The sequence below is a fragment of the Rhinoderma darwinii genome, chromosome 4 (assembly GCF_050947455.1).
Source record: "Rhinoderma darwinii isolate aRhiDar2 chromosome 4, aRhiDar2.hap1, whole genome shotgun sequence".
NCBI classification, from domain to species: domain Eukaryota; kingdom Metazoa; phylum Chordata; class Amphibia; order Anura; family Rhinodermatidae; genus Rhinoderma; species Rhinoderma darwinii.
The window spans coordinates 358738003-358756365 of NC_134690.1; the positions used below are offsets into that span (position 1 = coordinate 358738003).

Sequence of the window (18363 nt, forward strand, 5' to 3'; positions counted from 1 at the left end):
TTTTTGCAGGACGACTTGTAGATTTTATTGGTACCATTTTGGAGTACATGCGTCTTTTTGATCACTATTTATCACATTTTTTTAAGGCAGGATTCACAGAAAACAGCAATTCTTGTTCTCCGCTGTTGAATAGGAATTGATCGGGAAAATAACTCTGGTCTATTTTGGCTTTCAATAGAGCGAATTAATTTTTTTTGAAACACAGGCATGTGCAACAACCGCAACTTAACAGCTCTGTGCAAGAAAGTCTGGCTAACATGGCGCAATATACACAAGTGTATTCTAAAAGAGGCCAATATACACAAGAATGAAAAGTCGTCACAATTAGTTTAATGAAGTGCACAGAATAGCGATCAATCATATCAATAAAATAAAACAATTATTTTTGTTTTTTGTCTTTTTTTCTTTACATCAAATGTGCTTTATTTCCTCCACAGGTATTCTGTTAAATAAAGCACCATATATACTGCCAGGCCACAGCTAGAGAGGATTCTTTACAGAATCAAATTTCTTGTGGTTTAGTACAAGTAAACTTAATTTTGATAATAAGAACCAGAGATTTGAGGCAACTGCCTCTATTATAAGGTACAAAACTGGCACAGAGGACACCATATTATACACGGTAAAAATGACAAGTTTAAATTACATCATATTGGGTTAGGGGCCCCCCTATTATTTCAAGCGGCCATTTAATGAAAGCCACTACAGCGAACCTGAATTACATAAAACATAACCATTATGATTGGCCTTTACAAAGTGTACTGCAGATGCAACTTTTATTTCTTGACTTCTGCCTGACCAAGAATAAAGCATATCAATCTTGCCATCCAAGCAGAAAGCACTTGACAAACTGAAGCACAAAAAAAAAAGAAAAATAAAAGAAAACAGGAAAAAAACCTGCAAAATGTATACAAACAGCTTTAAAAAAAATAAAGACTTAAAAGCAGACATGCTACAACTAATGTCAAGAAGCAGCTTTGTTTTCTTTTCCTGATATCCTTGAGACCACGAGGATCGTGGACTCAATGGTCCTGCACAGGGTATCTAAAATGTCATTTTGTTGTATATGACTAAAAAGTCCCCTGGAATGCTCACAATTTAGCGAGAGGCTGAGCTCCTGACTGTCCTGTGTGGGCGACGGCTGACCATCACTCCCCCGTAAGTCTGCCAAGTCAGCCAACACAGCAGATATGGAAGTGGAAGGGAGCTCACTGTCTTCCTCCATTACATTAGTCTCCTTAGGACTCTGGAGTTCTTTCATTTCTTTCCCATCTTCATATTTAATGTTGCTGCCAGGCTGATCGTCTGTTGGCTGTGGTCTTGCAGGTAGCAGTATATCTTCGGTAAATGAAGACGACACTTCTATTCTGTATTCCTTAGCAGAGAGAGGAGACGGGGATGGAGGATCTTGTTCCGTTCCTGGATCAATGATGGAAGAGTCTCTTGTCTCATTGTCAGATGTGCTTGTCGGTGTGGATGCCTCACGCTCATTTTTCAGATCACCTATACAGCTGTCAACTATGTGATCCTCATCACTGCTAACGCGCCTCCGTTTCACTGGTGTAGCACCTTCATCATCTAGATACAAAAATAAAGTACTTATCAGTGTTTATCTAAAGGTTATACAGTGAAAATCTCTTTGGCCCATTGTGGTAACTTCACATTTAGAGGTATTTCTTCTGAAATATTAGAGAACCACAAAATTCTTTAACAGTGTACACGGTTATTAGGATTGGTAATTGAAAACAGCAAAAAAACGTTGGGAGCTTTCAGCCCTAAAGCCAGCAGAACTGTGAATGCAGCTCTGGACTACAATAAAGACTAACTCAGGATCAGTACAAGTAAAGCAATGTATTTACAAAGTAAGGCAATGTCCACACCACATTCCCATTTTGCCCTATTAAGATATATGGGCGTTACAGCAGCAGCTCTCGTTCAGGCGGACTTTGGCTTCATCTGAATAGTCGCCAAATGTGATACCATATTTCCTCTGCAGCTGTTGATGTAGAAAAAATGTATAGCTGTAAATGTATATCCTGGCTGAATTAGCTGTTCACGGAAGTCTGTTTCTGAAGGTCGCCTGCTCTGCGGTTTTCATAACTCCCATAGAAATCAATGGATAGAGCTGTGCACATGCGCAGCCTCCTCCCCATTTACTCTCCCCCTGAATGCGGTTGCTGCCTCACCAGGCGACCCCTGTTCTGGAGATAAGCGTGGGTCCCAGAGCTGGTACCCGCATCTACCAGACATTTTGTGGCATATATAACACCTTTAAGTGTATGGGTTTAAAAATGAATGAGTTTGAAGGGAACCAGTCAGCAGTTTTAAGTCCTCAAAACTGCTGACTGCGCAATTAACAGATTGGGGAGTATAGCAGAACAATACCTATGTTGGCAATCATGTAAGTTACATGACAAAGAAATCTCCCAAACGCTTTGATCGCAAGTGCCACTCTCTGCTCTGGGTGACAGCTCTAGCGGTCTCCTGATTGGATGGTAGAGCCATCCCTCAGAGCAGAGGAAAGAAAAAAAAAAACTAGGATGGCAGCATTTATGAAAGAGCGCCACTTGTAACAGCGGCGCTGGGGACAGCAAAACAGAAATTCCTCGGTCACGCAACTTGCATAACCAACAATACACAGGTATCGTTATGCTGCAATTCCCACCCTGTATATAGCGCTGACAGCAGTTTTGAGGACCTAAACTGCTGACAGGTTACCTTTAATGGCTGTGGAAACTTATGACATGGAAAAATTATTTTTATATAGGTTAATGGTCACCTGGCATTAAAAAAATTTGCAGTAACTTTTAGGCTGCAATCTTTATTCATTTTCAGACCCCCTGATAAAAGATTGCAAGTTGCTCTACATTCAGACCATTCTCCTGCGGGGGTGTGTTTCCAGTAATACATGCTGGATGTGAGGTCTGTGTGTTCAGGCTGCTGCTGTATTCTCTAGCTTTCACGTATCAGAACAGCTTTCACTCTAAACTGATAGCCTGTGTAATTCCCCTCTGCTCTCCTCCCTATCTACACTCCGATATTGACAGCTTGTGTGATCTGCCCTTCCTGAACACTTTGAAGCTTTCCTCCCTTCTCCACTCTCTGATCTGCGGCGTATAACCTCCTTCCCCTCCCTGTTGCTATTTCTAACACAGAGAAGGGAGAGCATATGTCAGCACATCAGGAGAAGACTGACGGATTGTAGCTAGATGCGGCAGCACAGCCATTTATCTAAAGGATTTGCACAGACTCTACATCAGCAAAATAAACGAAAAAGTTTAATGAAGGCTATTTAAAAAGATGAAAAATGGTGTTCAAAAGCAAATTTAAAGTTGTTGCATCTCTGTTCTAAGGAGACAATGCTCTGCAAAATGCTTTTGAAGGATCCAGAATTGACACTGAATGGACTTTGAGAGGTTTCTGCAATATAATTGGCTATTAAATGATTTCAATAGTCTGGAAATTGTCAGGTATATAAGTGTGCATAGAGGGGGAGGGGTGGAAGTGCACATTAGGGAAAAGTTACTGCAATACTCACCTTTAGCTTTACCATCTTTGGATTCTTGCTCTTGTAATGAATTTCTTTGCTGTTGACAGGCTCTGCATTTGCTCAGGAGATCCTGTAAAGTTGGTATTAAGGCTGTGTTCAACTGTTTTGGAGTGTGAACTGAAAGTAGTAGAATCAGTGCTCGAAGATCCTAAAACAGGAGAGATAGAAAAATCTATAAATATCTATTTCTATGTATTCATAAAAATAAAAGAAAAAAAGCCAAAAAAGGTAACGTGTAAGTTTTATCTAAAGGGGTTGTCCAGGATTAGAAATAAATTTGTCTTTTTTTTTTTTTTTCAGAAACAGGGCCACTCTTGTCCTTGGGCTTTGTCTGGTATTGCAACTCAGCCTCATCGACTTGGACGAGCTGCAAAACCAGTGACAGCCCATGCACAAGAGTGTTGGTGTTTCTGAAAAAAAAAAAATATATATATATATTTTGGGGTAGCAGATAAGTTGTATACATTTCAAATGAATTGTAATTATTTTTTTTTGGTTGGGGGTGACAGGAGGGTAGCAGACCCGACAATGAGGACGACGACGGCTATTCCACAATAGGAGTAAAGCTAAATTCTTAAGAAATACAAACTGACGAAGATCCTAAGAACACGAGCAGATACCTATAATTAAAAAACTACCACCACCTCCTGTAATATCAATACACCTCCTGACAACATGGACACTAGGAGGCAGCATTTTTGTTTTGGAGTTCTAAATGTGTACCAAAAACAATACTTTTCTGAGATTCTTTCAGGCATTTAATGGGGGTGTCCTAACAGGAAAACCCCTTTCTATTTTTGTTCTAATCTGGCCCTCCAATCTATTAGTCAGAGTGGGGTGCCAATACACACTCCCTGCAGCCATGTATTTCATGGTCGCCCAGTAATTTCAACAGGAGCTGTGTAAGGGTATGTTCACACGCAGTGTTTTCAGGCGTAAGTCGGGCGTTCTACGCCTCGAATTACGCCTGAAAAAACGGCTCCATTACGCCAACAAACATCTGCCCAAATGCCTGCAATGGGTTTTACGGTATTCTGTTCCCACGAGGTGTCATTTTACGCGTCGCTGTCAAAAGACGGCGCGTAAAAAGACGCCCGCGAAAAAGAAGTGCATGTCACTTCTTGGAAAAGTTTTTGGAGCAGTTTTTCATTGAATCCATTGAAAAATCGCTCCAATAACGTCCGTAAAATACGCCACGAAAAACGCGAGTAGTTACTAAAACGTCTGAAAATCAGGAGCTGTTTTCGCTTGAATATTTGACGCATTTTGCTGAGCCGTGTGAATATACCCTAATACAACACTGCAGGGGAAATGCGGGGTCACTTCAGGAAACAGGACCTGTGGTTATTGTTAGAAGGGCTTTCAGATTAAGAAGTGGTTGTCCAGACGGTTCATTTTTTTTAATGACAAATAGGACTAGTTTCAACATTTCACGTTGTAGCGTTGGATATTATCAGCATGAGTATTTACTATTGCTCATGTAACGGCCCTTTTACACTGGCCGATAAGCGGCCGATGCAGCGAACGCCGATCAACGAGACATCAGTCACAAGGAGCTATGGATGGGGACGAGCGGTCGTTACTCAGATCGCTCGTCCCTATCAGTTATTTTAATGTGGGCAGCGCGTCTCCGTTTACACAGGCAGATGTGATGCAGACAACGATAATATTTGACTTTTTTAAAACAATACGACCAGCAGATGTTCGAGCGTCTGCTTGTTCATCTGCCGATAGTCCCCCTGTTTACACTGGGCAATTACCGGCAACGAGCATTATATGAACGCTCGTCTGCCCAATAATCATCCTGTGTAATACCCCTTATAAACAGTTTAACAGCTATGGACAAGCTTAACAGGCTATTTGCAAAAGTCAATGTTTTTTCCCACCATGCTACTAGGGACTGATTTGCAAACACATTTAATGTATGGTGAGAAGAGCATCACAAAAAATGCGATATTTTAACAAACAATGACAACTTTGAAAACCTGCAAAGGAAGGGACAAAGGAGATCCAGATAAAATAACTTGCAAATATTTCCCCAATAAAAGGGATTTTCAACTAGATTATTGAAGAGGGAACAGACAGATATTTTCTTACCCCATTTAAAGTGCTGCTTGCTTTGGAAATTTCAATTCTGCTGATAAAATCAGACTCAACATTTTGATACTGATTGATGAGATGTGTAATTATTGTGTTAATGAGACTTGCACAATTTGTTTCAGAAAAGACCTGACTTTGAACCTGAGAGAAAAAAAAATAAAAAAATAAAAAAAATGACAGATCATGATTCAGTTTACACTAACCCAACAAACCGTTAAAACATAACCGCACATACCTTTACTAGAAAATGCGTCAGGAATGTGTAGACCACGGTATTGTTGAGGAACACGCGCTCATCCATTAAAATACTTTTTACATATTCGGCGAAAACTGGATCCTCACAAAGCAGTTTGATGCAGTTTTTTGCCAAGGGAGACTACAATTTCACAAGGAAAGAAGACGAGTTTACATTTAAAGACCAAAAAACAAATGTGATTCATTGTAAAGTGAACCGATCCCCATTCATATCTTATCTAGTTACTTAGAGCAGCCTCATATTCATTATCACTATTTTTTCTTTAAATAATATCCATAGAGGTAACAGTATATTCCTCACAGATAGACACTTGCCTGATTATCTGCATACATGATAGTTTAGAATATTCGGACTCGCTATTTCTACAAGTTTTGGATATAGAAAATACAGGCATTTTGGTCACAGGTAATGGTTGGACTGGCCCACCAAAGTACCAGGTTCCTCTAGGGGGCCAAGACTCACACACAATAATGGGCTCCTAATATAAGCCGAAGACCACCACCCCATTTTGAGTAGACTTTGGAGTCAATCACTTGTCACTAGGGTTTATTATAAAGAACCGATAAGCCCCTTTGATGAAACATCCTGCACGTGCAATGACAGCAACAAAGTTTGTGCTTAAACGTGGACGTGCATTTGTTCGGTATAGATAGGGGTGCACTCAGTCCTCTGGTTATTCCAGGGTCTGTTTTTTCGATGATGACATGTCGTAATAGTGAAACAGTAGGATTTGTTCTGCTTCCATCATATTCAAGAACCTATTTAGATCATTTTTTACGGACGGTTTGGACAGCTGTGCCAGTTATGGTATTTTTATGGTGTAATAGTACATGGCATACCTGTGTTTGGCATAACTCAGTCCATAGTTTTGGAAACAACGCAAGGTGCAAGGATAGCCCTTCATATGCAATCAAAACACCTGCAAAGTAAACCAGTATTGATATTAACACATGCTTATATGCTATACAAACTAAAATTCTAATCCTTTAATCAGCGATCAATAAAAATTTGATTCTTGATTTAACGTGGTGTAATCGTAAGATTGGATTCACACTGGACGGTAATGCTGCGGATTCGGATTACAGTCCCAAATGAGATTTCAACATTCTGCTGAACATTTTCCTGACGGAAACCAGAGCATGCTTCGGACTTTCGAAACGGCAGCATGCTCATTGTTCTGGATGTTCAGTGTGGATTTCAGCCCTTTCAATGCACAGCGACCGTCGCCCTGCCTGCATCACAGGTATTGAAAGTCGCCTTGCCAAGTGAGTGGTGCCAACCGCCGACTTAACAGTCAAACATCTTAATTGCATATCGGGTGCCAAAACTAACAGCACCGTTATCTCAGGAATGGTGGGGGCTAGGAGAGAAGGAAAAAAAAAAGTGCCAGAATCTGTGAGCTGCTGGAAATCGAACAGTTTTTTGGCCAGGCGACAGGTCCTCTAAGTGGCCGTAGCATTTTAGTCAGTGCACAGTCTGCATGGCCCCGTGTTTAAAGCAAAACTCTATCCAAAAACAGAGCATTGTATCACTTACAGGGAGTAGATCTAACAGCCCCATATTTCCAGTCACTTCTCAATGCTAACAGGAAAGTTACAGTGAGAGCCTAGAAGGTTAAGAAGCCCCCAACGATCTCAGTGATCAGATATAAAAGCAAGAGTAGGGGAATAGTGATCATGGAAAATCCAAAACAAAGCTGAGTTCAGATTGTGAGAAGAGTTGTCTTTATAAACGTAACCAAAGAAACGAGAAGTATAACTTTTCACAATGGTTTTATCGCTTTATATATTATCGCTTTAATGCGCCTTTCAATTCACTTTAAATCAGTTGTACGAGATTAGAAATATTGGTCGGCCTTTAACCCTAAAAAAAAAACAAAAACCACAAAAACCTCTTCTCCATGGCTTGCGTCTGGTATTACATCTCTGACTCATTCACTTGAATGGGACTATGGGGCAATACTAGACAGTCCATGGACAAGAGTGAAGCTGTTTCTGGAAGAATAAAAAGGCTGACCCATTTTTCTAATCTCATACAACCCCTTTAACTATCATTTAAGAACATACATTACAAGAACTTACTTAGCTTAATCAAAGCTTCAGTAAACTTTTCACAATTGATTGCCACACGGCAAAGGAGATGAATAAACTGGTGATATGAAGACAGGTAATCCAGCAGCATGCGATCATACACTTCATCTTTACCCTAAAAGCAAAAGGTAGAGTTCTTAAAAATATCAACACACACAACGCAATCGTATGAGCAGACAATTATTGACTATGTCACTAGGAGGCAACCACATATATATTCCAACTAGAATAAAATAAGGAAGTGAAGAATTAAACATGTAAGTCCACTCTAAAGAAGCAAAGAGATAAGGCACGTAACACTGCATACTAAGGACGGATTCACACGAGCGTGTGCGTTTTGCGCACGCAAAAGGTCCATAACAGCTCCGTGTGTCCGCAGCATATGATGCGTGGCTGCGTGATTTTCACACAGCCGCCATCATTATGACACTCTGTTTTTTATGTTTGTAAACCGAAAAGCACGTGGTGGTTTTCTGTTTTCATTCATAGTTTTGACTACAGTGAAAGATTCTATTCACTGACTGCAGTAGAAATCTAGAAAATGGTGAGAAATGGAAACACATGGTATAGTGGCAAATTTAGTGAATAAGCTTTATTTATATAAGACCGGAAAATCAAACATGAAAACAAAACAGGAAATCTAATCTATTGTACATTCACCAACCTTGCTGGATTCAACCATTGTGGGCAAGAGGCACATATTGAGTTCTGGGCGGGGAGGACGGATATTGCTTTTTCCTCCTATAAGTTTCATATTTTCACGACATGGGAAGTAGGGACCAAGGGACACTGAAAATAAAAAATGTAAAGAAACGTGAATACTTGTTCTACAAGAGCTAACCATCCTGTGACCATTTACCTACAAAATGTAAAACCTGAAATGTACTTATCCGATTAGGTATCTTAGCATTGAGGTTTTCACAGGTAGTGAACATAATAGTACTTCACACTGCTCTAGTAAAAAATATTTAATAGACACTATACACCAATGTGGAATAGCCAATAATACTTACTTGGGATATTGCTGTGATGGTACGTACAATGGTTGTGCTGTAGAAAAGGAACCAACGTATGCAAGAAGTCATGGGGACTCAAGAGCACAAGTTCTTTTAGGACATCTAGAATCAGAAGCAACTTTGTTACGATTTATGAATTTATTTCCCTTTGCTATATTCTATATTTTGCATCGCTATACAGAGATTGTCATTATTCACATCAGTCCATGTCCCGAATCGAGCACACTATCTAATCTCCCTATCTTGAGCACAGACTTCAGTGAAAATGGCCGAGCGCAACCCCAATTGTCACTCTATTGAACTCTATGGTACAGCGGCCGGGAATCACCTATTGGAAGAAGAGAGATTTGGTGAGCCAGGTTTGCGGAGGGTCCCAGACGTGCGACATGCACCTAATTATGCTTATCATTCGGATCAAGGTCTATGAAAGAATAGCATTAACTAAGGTGGTCCCTTCTAATCTCACTATTTCCTACAAAAAAAAGTATAGTGTAAGAAATGAAAATACTTTTAATGACAAAGAAAAACTTACCTATACAGGCATTTCTGAGCTCTGGTGGACTGTAAGAATTTAACAGGGTTAGGAGTTTGTGAGCAAATTCAATTCTTTCCTGCCATTGGATAAGCGCCTGCTTCACATCTGTGAATATATAAAAAAAAAATATAGATTATACTTCAAAATCATCATATATTCACATTCCATCTAATACAAGTTTATGTTATCACGTTTCTCTTACCTTTTCTCTGAAGATAAGGACGTGTGGACTTGAGGACAGACAGAAATATGGATAAAAGCTCTACTAAATCCCCAGTCACATGACAGGCTGTAGCTTCATGGTACATCATATGCAACGTGTTAAAGGACTGTTTACAAAAGAAATAAAGTTTCATAAGAAATAAATCAAACACTACATGTATCAGACAACAATCATATACACACAACTTTATTTCCAGTGACGAGGCTTTTTTTTCAGAAATACCACGCTTTTAATTTGTGAAAATGTATTTTAATAACACTTAAGCATTCATAAAAATAGGATTTTTGTACTCATCGTAAAATATTTTTGTCACTGTATTCATTGGGGGACACAGCACCATGGGTATGGGCCCTTGCCACTAGGAGGCTGACAATAGGTAGAAAAAGTCTTGGTTCTGCTCAGGGAAGCCATTACCCTTCCAACAATTACTGGCTAAGGCCAAGTTCACACTAGTGTTGTCTCCTGTTTCGGTCTCTTCCGTCAGAGGAGGAGATGACAGAAAATCCAAACTGAAAGCATTGCTTCCGTTTGAATTACCATTGATTTCAATGATCATTCTTTTGTTTCAGTTGGATTCCGTTTGTCTCCATTCTGCTAGGTTTCAGTTTTTTTCACAGAAGCAAAAGTGCTGCAGACTGCACTTTTACGCTAGGTTACCATTATTTTCACGTAAGCAAAAAGTGCAGTCTGCAGCACTTTTGCTTTCGTCAAAAAAACAGAAACCTAGCAGAACGGAGACAAACGGAACCCAACTGAAACAAAAGAATTATCATTGAAATCAATGGTAATTCAAACAGAAATAATGCTTTCAGTTTGGATTTTCGGTCATCTCTTCCTCTGATGGGAGAGACAGTTTGTACTGAAGCAGTAGGAGAAGATAAAAAACAAGCAAGCAAGATGTCCACGGTCCCAGGAGAAAAACCAATCAAACAGCCGGAACAGGTCCCGGGCTAAAAACAAACAAAAAAAAGAGGATGGGATCTGAGTCCCCCAATGAATACAAATGAGAAAAATATTTTACGGTGAGTACAAATATCCTATTTTCTTCTTATATCAGTGGATATGACACCATTGAGAAGAAAATTTTAAGGAAAAAAGTACAGCCATGCAACCTGCCTAACACACAACTGCCTGCTGCATCTTGCTACCCAGACTGGCATCAGAGCAGGCCAAAGAAAAAAAACGGTAAAGTTTGGTGAAGGTGTGCAAAAAAGCCCAGGTTGCAGCCTTACAGACCTGACCAACTGGAGCTCGATACTGGACCGCACAGGAGGCATCAACCGCCCTTGCAGACTGGGCAGTGACCTGAAGGGCAGAAACTCTGCCCTTAGACAGAAAAGCTTCCGAAATCACCGACCGGATCCAATGCCCAATGGTGGCCTTGGACGCTGCCAATCAATTTTATGACCCTTCAGGAACAGCAAAAATAGTCATGTGCTGTAACGACTCCATTGCAGCCAGGTAGATGCAGACTGCTCTCACGACGTCAAGGAAATGCAAAGCCAATTTCCTTGAACCGGAACACCACTTTATCCCTATGGATAACCAAAAAGGGGGACTTGCAGGACAGGGCAGCCAGTTCTGATAACCATCTAATCTTCCAAGAAAGGAGACGAAGTGAAATGTCCATCAAGGTTTCAAAAGGAGCCACCTGAAGTGTCACCAGGACCAAATCGCGATCCCAAGGCTCAGTAGGATGCCAGAAGGGAGAGATCACATGAGCCACCACTTGCAAAAAAAGTCTTAAACGAAAGGCCAAAGTTAGTTTGGACTGTATGGAAAGTATGGACAAAGGAGATACCTGACCCTTAAGGGAAGACAATTCAAGACCCTGATTGCTGATTGTAGGAAGGACAGGATACCTGATGTGGAGCATACCATAGGATGGAAGCTACGCTGTTCACACCAGGAGAAATTAGCCTTCCACGTACAGTGGTACATCTTTGCTGATTGAGGTTTCCTGGCTTTTCAACATTGACTGGATGACCGTCTCAGAAAGAGCCCGGGCACTCAGAACCTTGGCTTCAAATGCCACGCCATGAAAATAATCTGCGTTAAAGTGGGGCGGAGTAGCGAACCTCGGGAAAAGTGGTCAGGTCGAGTTGAAAGACACAAATATGTAGGTTAACTAGGTCCAGTGAGGCCAGTCTGGCACCACCAGGATCACAGGAATGCCTTTACCTAGAGAACTCTGTGCAAGAGCATAAGGGGAAGGAAACCTGCGAAAAGACTCCCACAGAGCTGCCCGACTTCTGGTGCCACCTTGGTGGTTCAGATAGGCAACCGCCGTTGAGATGTATCCTGACCAGGTGACTCTGGAGAAGAGTCCAATGGGAGGGCCAGGAAGATAGCCCTCAATTCCAGAGGGTTGTTTTGCAAAGAAGACTACAACAGCGACCAAGTGCCAACTAAACCAGACAGACTGGCATCCTAAGACCTGTGGCGAGCCCAAAAAAAAGGGGGGTGATGTATTGGTGAAGCTAAGAACCTATCACGAAACAAAGGAAGCAATGGTGGGTCTTTGCGATAGCGAAGTGGACGTTTGCTTTGCTAATGTCAATGGACGAGAGGAACTTTCCTTGTTCCAGCGATGCGACCACCCAGCCACCTTGTAACCCAGGTGGACGACACCACCTCCCGAACTCGGGTGACGTCCACGTGAGCGAGCTGCGTCTCATATAAAGGAAAGCAATCGTCCCCCCATTCGGACCGCCGACACAGAGTCGGGAGACACCTTAAGGTTGAAGATGTCTTGACAGAGAATGACTACTGGGCCTAGGGGCACGGTTGCCAGGCAGACTTTACAAGTAAGCTGTCCCTAACTGCACATATCAACGCCTGTATGGGAGCTGCTATTTGTGAATCCTGCTCAGATTTTGAATTCGAATCGGAGGAGACACTGGAGGAAGGCGACTAATCATGTGTGGAAGCAGCTTCTATATTGATAAAGCTAACAGGGGAACCATGGAGGGAAACTGAAGAGGATCGGGCGTTAACCGTGGAACTTTTGCGCCTTTTATGTGGCCTACCATAAGAAGTAGACTATGAAGTATCCATGGGGGAGGAAGCATCCAAACTCAATGCACATCCTATCTGGAAAGGCAAGCACTCTAAAGACCCAACAATGGTTTGGGAGAGTCTCAAAATGTCACCTAAAGCCTGAGCAAAAGACCTGACTTATTCAGGGGGTGCCACATCCTGGGGGGTCCTGGGATGCAGACACTGAGGGAAGAATGGAGTAGAGATAGAGAGAAGATTTTCCACTCATCCTCTCTATTGTTCGGGTGAGCACAGGATCACCTCAGTAACCCTGCACATATATCGGGTCATATCTGCCTTCTAAAGAAAATCAGGCTAAAATCTATTTTAGCTAGTGTCTGTGGGAAGAGTTTGTCCTGCCTGGACGGAGCCAAGACTTTTCCTACCTAGTATCAGCCTCCTAGTGGCAAGGGCCTGTACCCATGGCATTGTATTCCCATTGATATAAACGTCCAATATAATTTACATTTGCACCTACCCTTCATTTTAAAATAAATCACATGTTCTAGGCAGGCTTATTGCTTCAGGGCTAGAATTACAGATCTAGTTTAATCAGTTGTTATTGAAAATGAAAATATATATATATATTATATATATATATATATATATATTTATTTATTTATTTATTTAATAGTAATGAAAAGTCATGTCCCAAGGTACAGGCCAACATCAAATTCTGTAAAAGATTGAAAAGACTAGAAAGTCAAACCACAATGGAGACCACATCACATAAAATAGAGCTGTGGATCAGGGGATTTTTTTTCAGTAATCCGTCCCCCTCCACCACACATCATATCCTGCTCTTAAATAGGGCAGGATATGATAGGCAGCAGAACCAATAATATTGTGTGTGTACCAAACCCATCTATGGAAAGAATCAATATAAAACATGAAAAACATGTGTGTAGTATGGCTTACCTCTGTCATTAAGATTAACCCTCTGTTAAATACAACAAGAAGCCTGTCTTCATCAGACTCTAATAATATTCTGAAGGCACTGTAAGATACACAGGTAAACCAGGTTACCAAGTCACATTGTGTATATGAATATGCATATAATGACAGGTATACATTACATATCTATAGAACTGCTGATATGAGATAGGATGTATATCACATACAGGAAACTCACATAACAAAAGGCTACAAGAGCCTTAGGGCCCCGTTCACATCATGTTTTTGCCATATGTCTAGCATGGACGGCAAGAAGCTCCCGATGCACAAGCTAAATGTCTCCATAGGACCCCATTAATCTATCCAAGGCCAAAAGAATGTTCTTCTACATAGTTACATAGTTGATAAGGTTGAAAAAGTGTCGCCGGTCCATCAAGTCCAACCTATAATCCTACCGTGTTAATCCAGAGGCAGGCAAAACCACTATGAGGTTGATGCGAATTGCCTCGTTAGGGGAAAAATTCCTCCTTGACTCCAAATATGACAATCAGAATAAATCCCTAGATCAACCTCCCATCACCAGAATCTAGTACTCAGAACCTGTAATATTATATTTTTTAAGGCATCAAGGCCCTAAACTTGTTCAAAGGGTCAACCACCACACCATCCTGTGGAAGAGAGTTCCATATTCTCACTGCTCTCACAGTAAGGAATCCCCGTCTGACGGTGGTGAAACGTTTTCTTCTCTAGAGGTAGAGCATGCCCTCTTGTCCTTGTTAAAGGCCTAGGTGTAAAAAGATCTCTGTACTGTCCAATTATATATTTGTACATTGTAATTATTAGACTGCCCTTTTTCTAAACTGAATAGCCCCAAGTTTGATAACCTTTCTTGGTACTGCAATCCACCCATTCCTTTAATTACCTTGGTCGCCCCTTCTATGCACCCGTTCTAGTTCAGCCTTTTTCTTCTTATACACAGGTGCCCAAAATTGTACACAATGTTCCATATGTAGTCCTAGTGATTTGTATAGAGGCAAACATTTTCTTGTCATGAGCATATATGCCTCTTTTGATGCATCCCATGATTTTATTTGCCTTAGCAGCAGCTGTCTGGCCCTGGTTGCTAAAAGGTAAATGTACTGTCCACCAATATCCACAAATCTTTTTCAGTAGTAGTTTTACCCAGTGTTTTTCCATTTAATGCATAATTGTAAAAATCTGTTCCCTCAGCCCAAGTGCATAACCTTACATTTATTAACATTAAACGTCATTTGCCATTTTTCTGCCAAAACCTCCAGCTTCCCCAAATCCCTCGGCAGTATTACATTATCCTCCTCTGTGTTGATTACTTTACAAAGCTTAGTATCATCTGCAAATACTGGAATTATACTCTATAAGTGACCTTGTAGAGGGTTTACAAACATATCGTGCTGGTATATGTCGGCATACCTTTTTATTAGGTATGGAATACCGTAGTTTACTGTGCTATTACATACCACGGGATCCCATATAAAAATTGGATTTGTTATCGTAAAATCCCTCCCACATTGAATTCGGGATTTATGTCCCCAATTTAATTCAATGAGAAAGGAATTTTAAAAAAGTGAAAAATAAAATAAAAAAAACAAATTCCCAACATTAAATGGGGGGGGGGGGGGGAAGCACTATGGGACCTCTTAAAGCAGTCCCAGAGGTGGGCAAAATAATTAATCTACCGTGTGACCCACCTAGCAGACAGCAGCTTGGTGTACCTTGCGATGCAGGCTGGCCCTTGAGGTAGCCAGATTATAGATTCGGTAAAACTTTGTGAAAGTATGAACTAAAGCCCAGGTAGCAGCCTTGCAGACCTAAGACAGAGGCTTGGTGTCGCACCTTCGAGTATGCACGGATCGCCCACGTGGAATGGGCGGTACCCGAAAGGGTGGGGGACCTTGTTCTTGGACCGATCGGATTCCTGGATCTCAGACAATGAGCAATGGTGGCCTTGGAAACCGCCAAACCCTTGCCCAGCACCTCGGGAATTACAAAGAGTCAGAGTATCTAAAGGATTCAGTTGCCACAAGGTAGATGCGAACCGCTCTAACCACATCAAGACAATGAAAAGCGAGGCCTGCGGGTAGAATGGTGAGGTGCAGAAGGAAGAGAGGACAATGTCCTAATTGATGTGAGAGGCAGAGACCACCTTTGGGAGAAAGGATGGGACAGGTCGGAATACTACCTTATCCCTGTGGATTATCAGAAAGGAAGAAGCTTCCGAAACCCATCTGATGGAAGTAATGGCCACAAGGAAGACAAAAAAGAAAACAGAGTAACAGACAAGAAAGGGAAGGCCTAGAGAGCTCCCAGAATCAGGTTGAGATCCTAGGGTAAAGAGGGATACCAAAAAGGAAGGACGAAATGAGTCACACCCTGCAAGGTGGTCTTTACCTGGGAACAGAAAAGCCAGCGTTAGCTCAGAGAGGATAGAGAGAGCAGAGACTTGGCACTTCAGGGTAGCCAGGCGCAGGCCCTGATCCGGACTGCAGTGTTCTAGGGGTGGGGAATACCAACAGATGGAAAAACTTTGTTGCTCACAGCAACAGAAATTCTGCGTACAGTGGAACATCTTGGCCGACTGAGGCTTCCTTGACTTTAACATAGTTTGGGTGACCGGCTCAGTAAGACCACAAAATTTTAGAACCTAGGCTTCAACAGCCACGCAATTAAACGAAGCTGAGGTAAAGTGGGGTTACCAGTATACCTTGGGGCATCCGCGAGTATATTGAATACAATGGCCTACCAGGATGGCTGGCAAGCCCTCTGCCTTGACCTACTTGGGAGCTATAGGCAGTAGCGGAATGGGAGGAACTAAAGAGAAATACCTCCACAAGGAGCGAACGGGGTGTCCGCGGCCAGAGCCCTGAGATCCCGAGCCCTGACCACGTAGGCTGAAACCTTGTGGTTGAGACAAGACACGAAGAGGTCAATGACTGGAGTGCACCACCTCTGGCCAATCTAGAGGAAAACCTCAGGACTATTACCCAGATCCAGCTTCTCCTGACTGAGGAAGTCTGCAGCCCAATTGTCCATACCCAGCATGTGGACCACTGAGAGAGCTGGGATGTGAACCATCCAGTGGAGAACCTGAGAAGACTCTCACATTGCTGCTCCGAAGGTTCAGATAGGTGACTGCCGTGGATTTGTTAGTCTGGACTTGGACGACCCTGGAAAAGAGGTGTCCAATGGCAGCGTTTAAGGAAGAGTGCCCCCAATTGCAGAAGGTTGATCTACAACAGTGCTTTGTCCTTGGACCATCTGTCCTGGGATGATCAAACACCGCCCCCCTACCCCCCAGCTGGAGATGCTGGCATAAGTCAAGCTGACAAGTCACTGGAGAGGCAGGAAGGACCGGCCTTGGGAGATCTCTCACCAGAGCAACTCCTGATGAACCTGTGGGGAACAGGAGGCTCAACTTGTCTAGGGAGTCCTGGGATTATTTACAACACCTGGGCATTGTCCTCTGTCCTCGTGTGAAATTGGGCATAGGGAATGGTCTCCTAGGCTGACACCATCTTGCCCCACATGTAGAAGTGAATAGAAATTGGAGTCTCTTGTCGAAGTAGAGACACCCCGGCCTGCATGACCTTAACCTTGATCTTGAGCTTGTGAAATGGGAGAACCACGCAGGCCGTCTTGATGTCTAAAATCAATCCCATGAACTCTCTGCGCTGGGCTGGAAATAGAGACTACTTTTTTATTTTTTTGATGATACATCCGAATCTCTTCAAGGTGTTCAGGGTGATCCGGAGACTTGAATGATTTTCCACTCTGGAGAAAGCCTTCATCAAGAAGTCGTCCAGATAACGCACAATGACATCCCCAGCATTGGAGAAACACCATGGGAGTCCCCAGGACCTTGGGGAAGACCCTGGAAGCAATAGTGAGGCCGATTGGAAGGGAGCTTTAATTGGAAAAGTAGGGAACTAATAGTAAAGCGAAGGAAATGCTGGTAGGCCCTTGTGATAGGTTTGTGAAGGTAGGCATTGAGGATGACGATGAAGGAAAGGTCCTTGCCTTGTTCCAACGAGGCAATCACTGACCGCAGGGGACTCCATCTGGAACCTTGGAGCGCGTAGCAAGCAGGTCAAATTATTCTAAACGTCCAAGATGGGCCTAACGTACCCGTCCTTTTTGGCTACTGGAGGGATTCGAGTAGTCTTTGGAAACGTTCTGACTGGAACGGGGATGATTACTCTCTTCTCATTCAGAAAGTGAACAGCCAGAAAAAAAGCAGAAGCGCGCTTGGAGGCCTTAGGTGTAGTAAACAGAAGGAATGGACCTGGAGAAGGGTCAGGATCTCTATCTTGTATCCTGTCAACACCTCTCGAACCCAGGCATCGTGCACGTGGGTCAGCCATTTTGCCTGATAGGAAAGAAGTCGTCCCCTCACCAGAAGAGAAGACTGGAGTGGGGAGACACCTTCAGGCAGAAGCCTTGGCAGTGGGGGGCTTCTGTGGCCTAGAGCGGCCCTGATACAAAGGTTTAAGGCTTGTAGGATGGATGTCCCGATTCAGTAGGATGGCTGGTTCTCTTCTCGGACTACTGAAAGGGAATGTTATGAAACCTCTGAAAATGTTGGAAAGGCTGTTGGTGTCTAGGACAGTTCTAAGGAGGGACATAG

The 18363-nt window shown here is 42.4% G+C and overlaps 1 protein-coding gene across 2 annotated transcripts in view; it reads right to left on the reverse strand.

The window, feature by feature from the left end:
* Positions 1-308: 308 nt before the first annotated feature.
* USP34 (ubiquitin specific peptidase 34) overlaps positions 309-18363 on the reverse strand; it is a 133917-nt gene continuing 115862 nt past the window's right edge. For both annotated transcript variants that reach the window (XM_075863007.1, XM_075863006.1), the window contains 11 exons: positions 13728-13806; positions 9750-9876; positions 9545-9652; positions 9010-9114; positions 8661-8785; positions 7988-8111; positions 6746-6825; positions 5886-6026; positions 5648-5791; positions 3539-3698; positions 309-1578 (listed from right to left, as the gene is read on the reverse strand). In XM_075863007.1, coding sequence (XP_075719122.1) covers positions 965-1578; positions 3539-3698; positions 5648-5791; positions 5886-6026; positions 6746-6825; positions 7988-8111; positions 8661-8785; positions 9010-9114; positions 9545-9652; positions 9750-9876; positions 13728-13806 — 1807 coding nt within the window. In that variant the 3' untranslated portion in view covers positions 309-964. The remainder of the gene's footprint in view (positions 1579-3538; positions 3699-5647; positions 5792-5885; positions 6027-6745; positions 6826-7987; positions 8112-8660; positions 8786-9009; positions 9115-9544; positions 9653-9749; positions 9877-13727; positions 13807-18363) is intronic.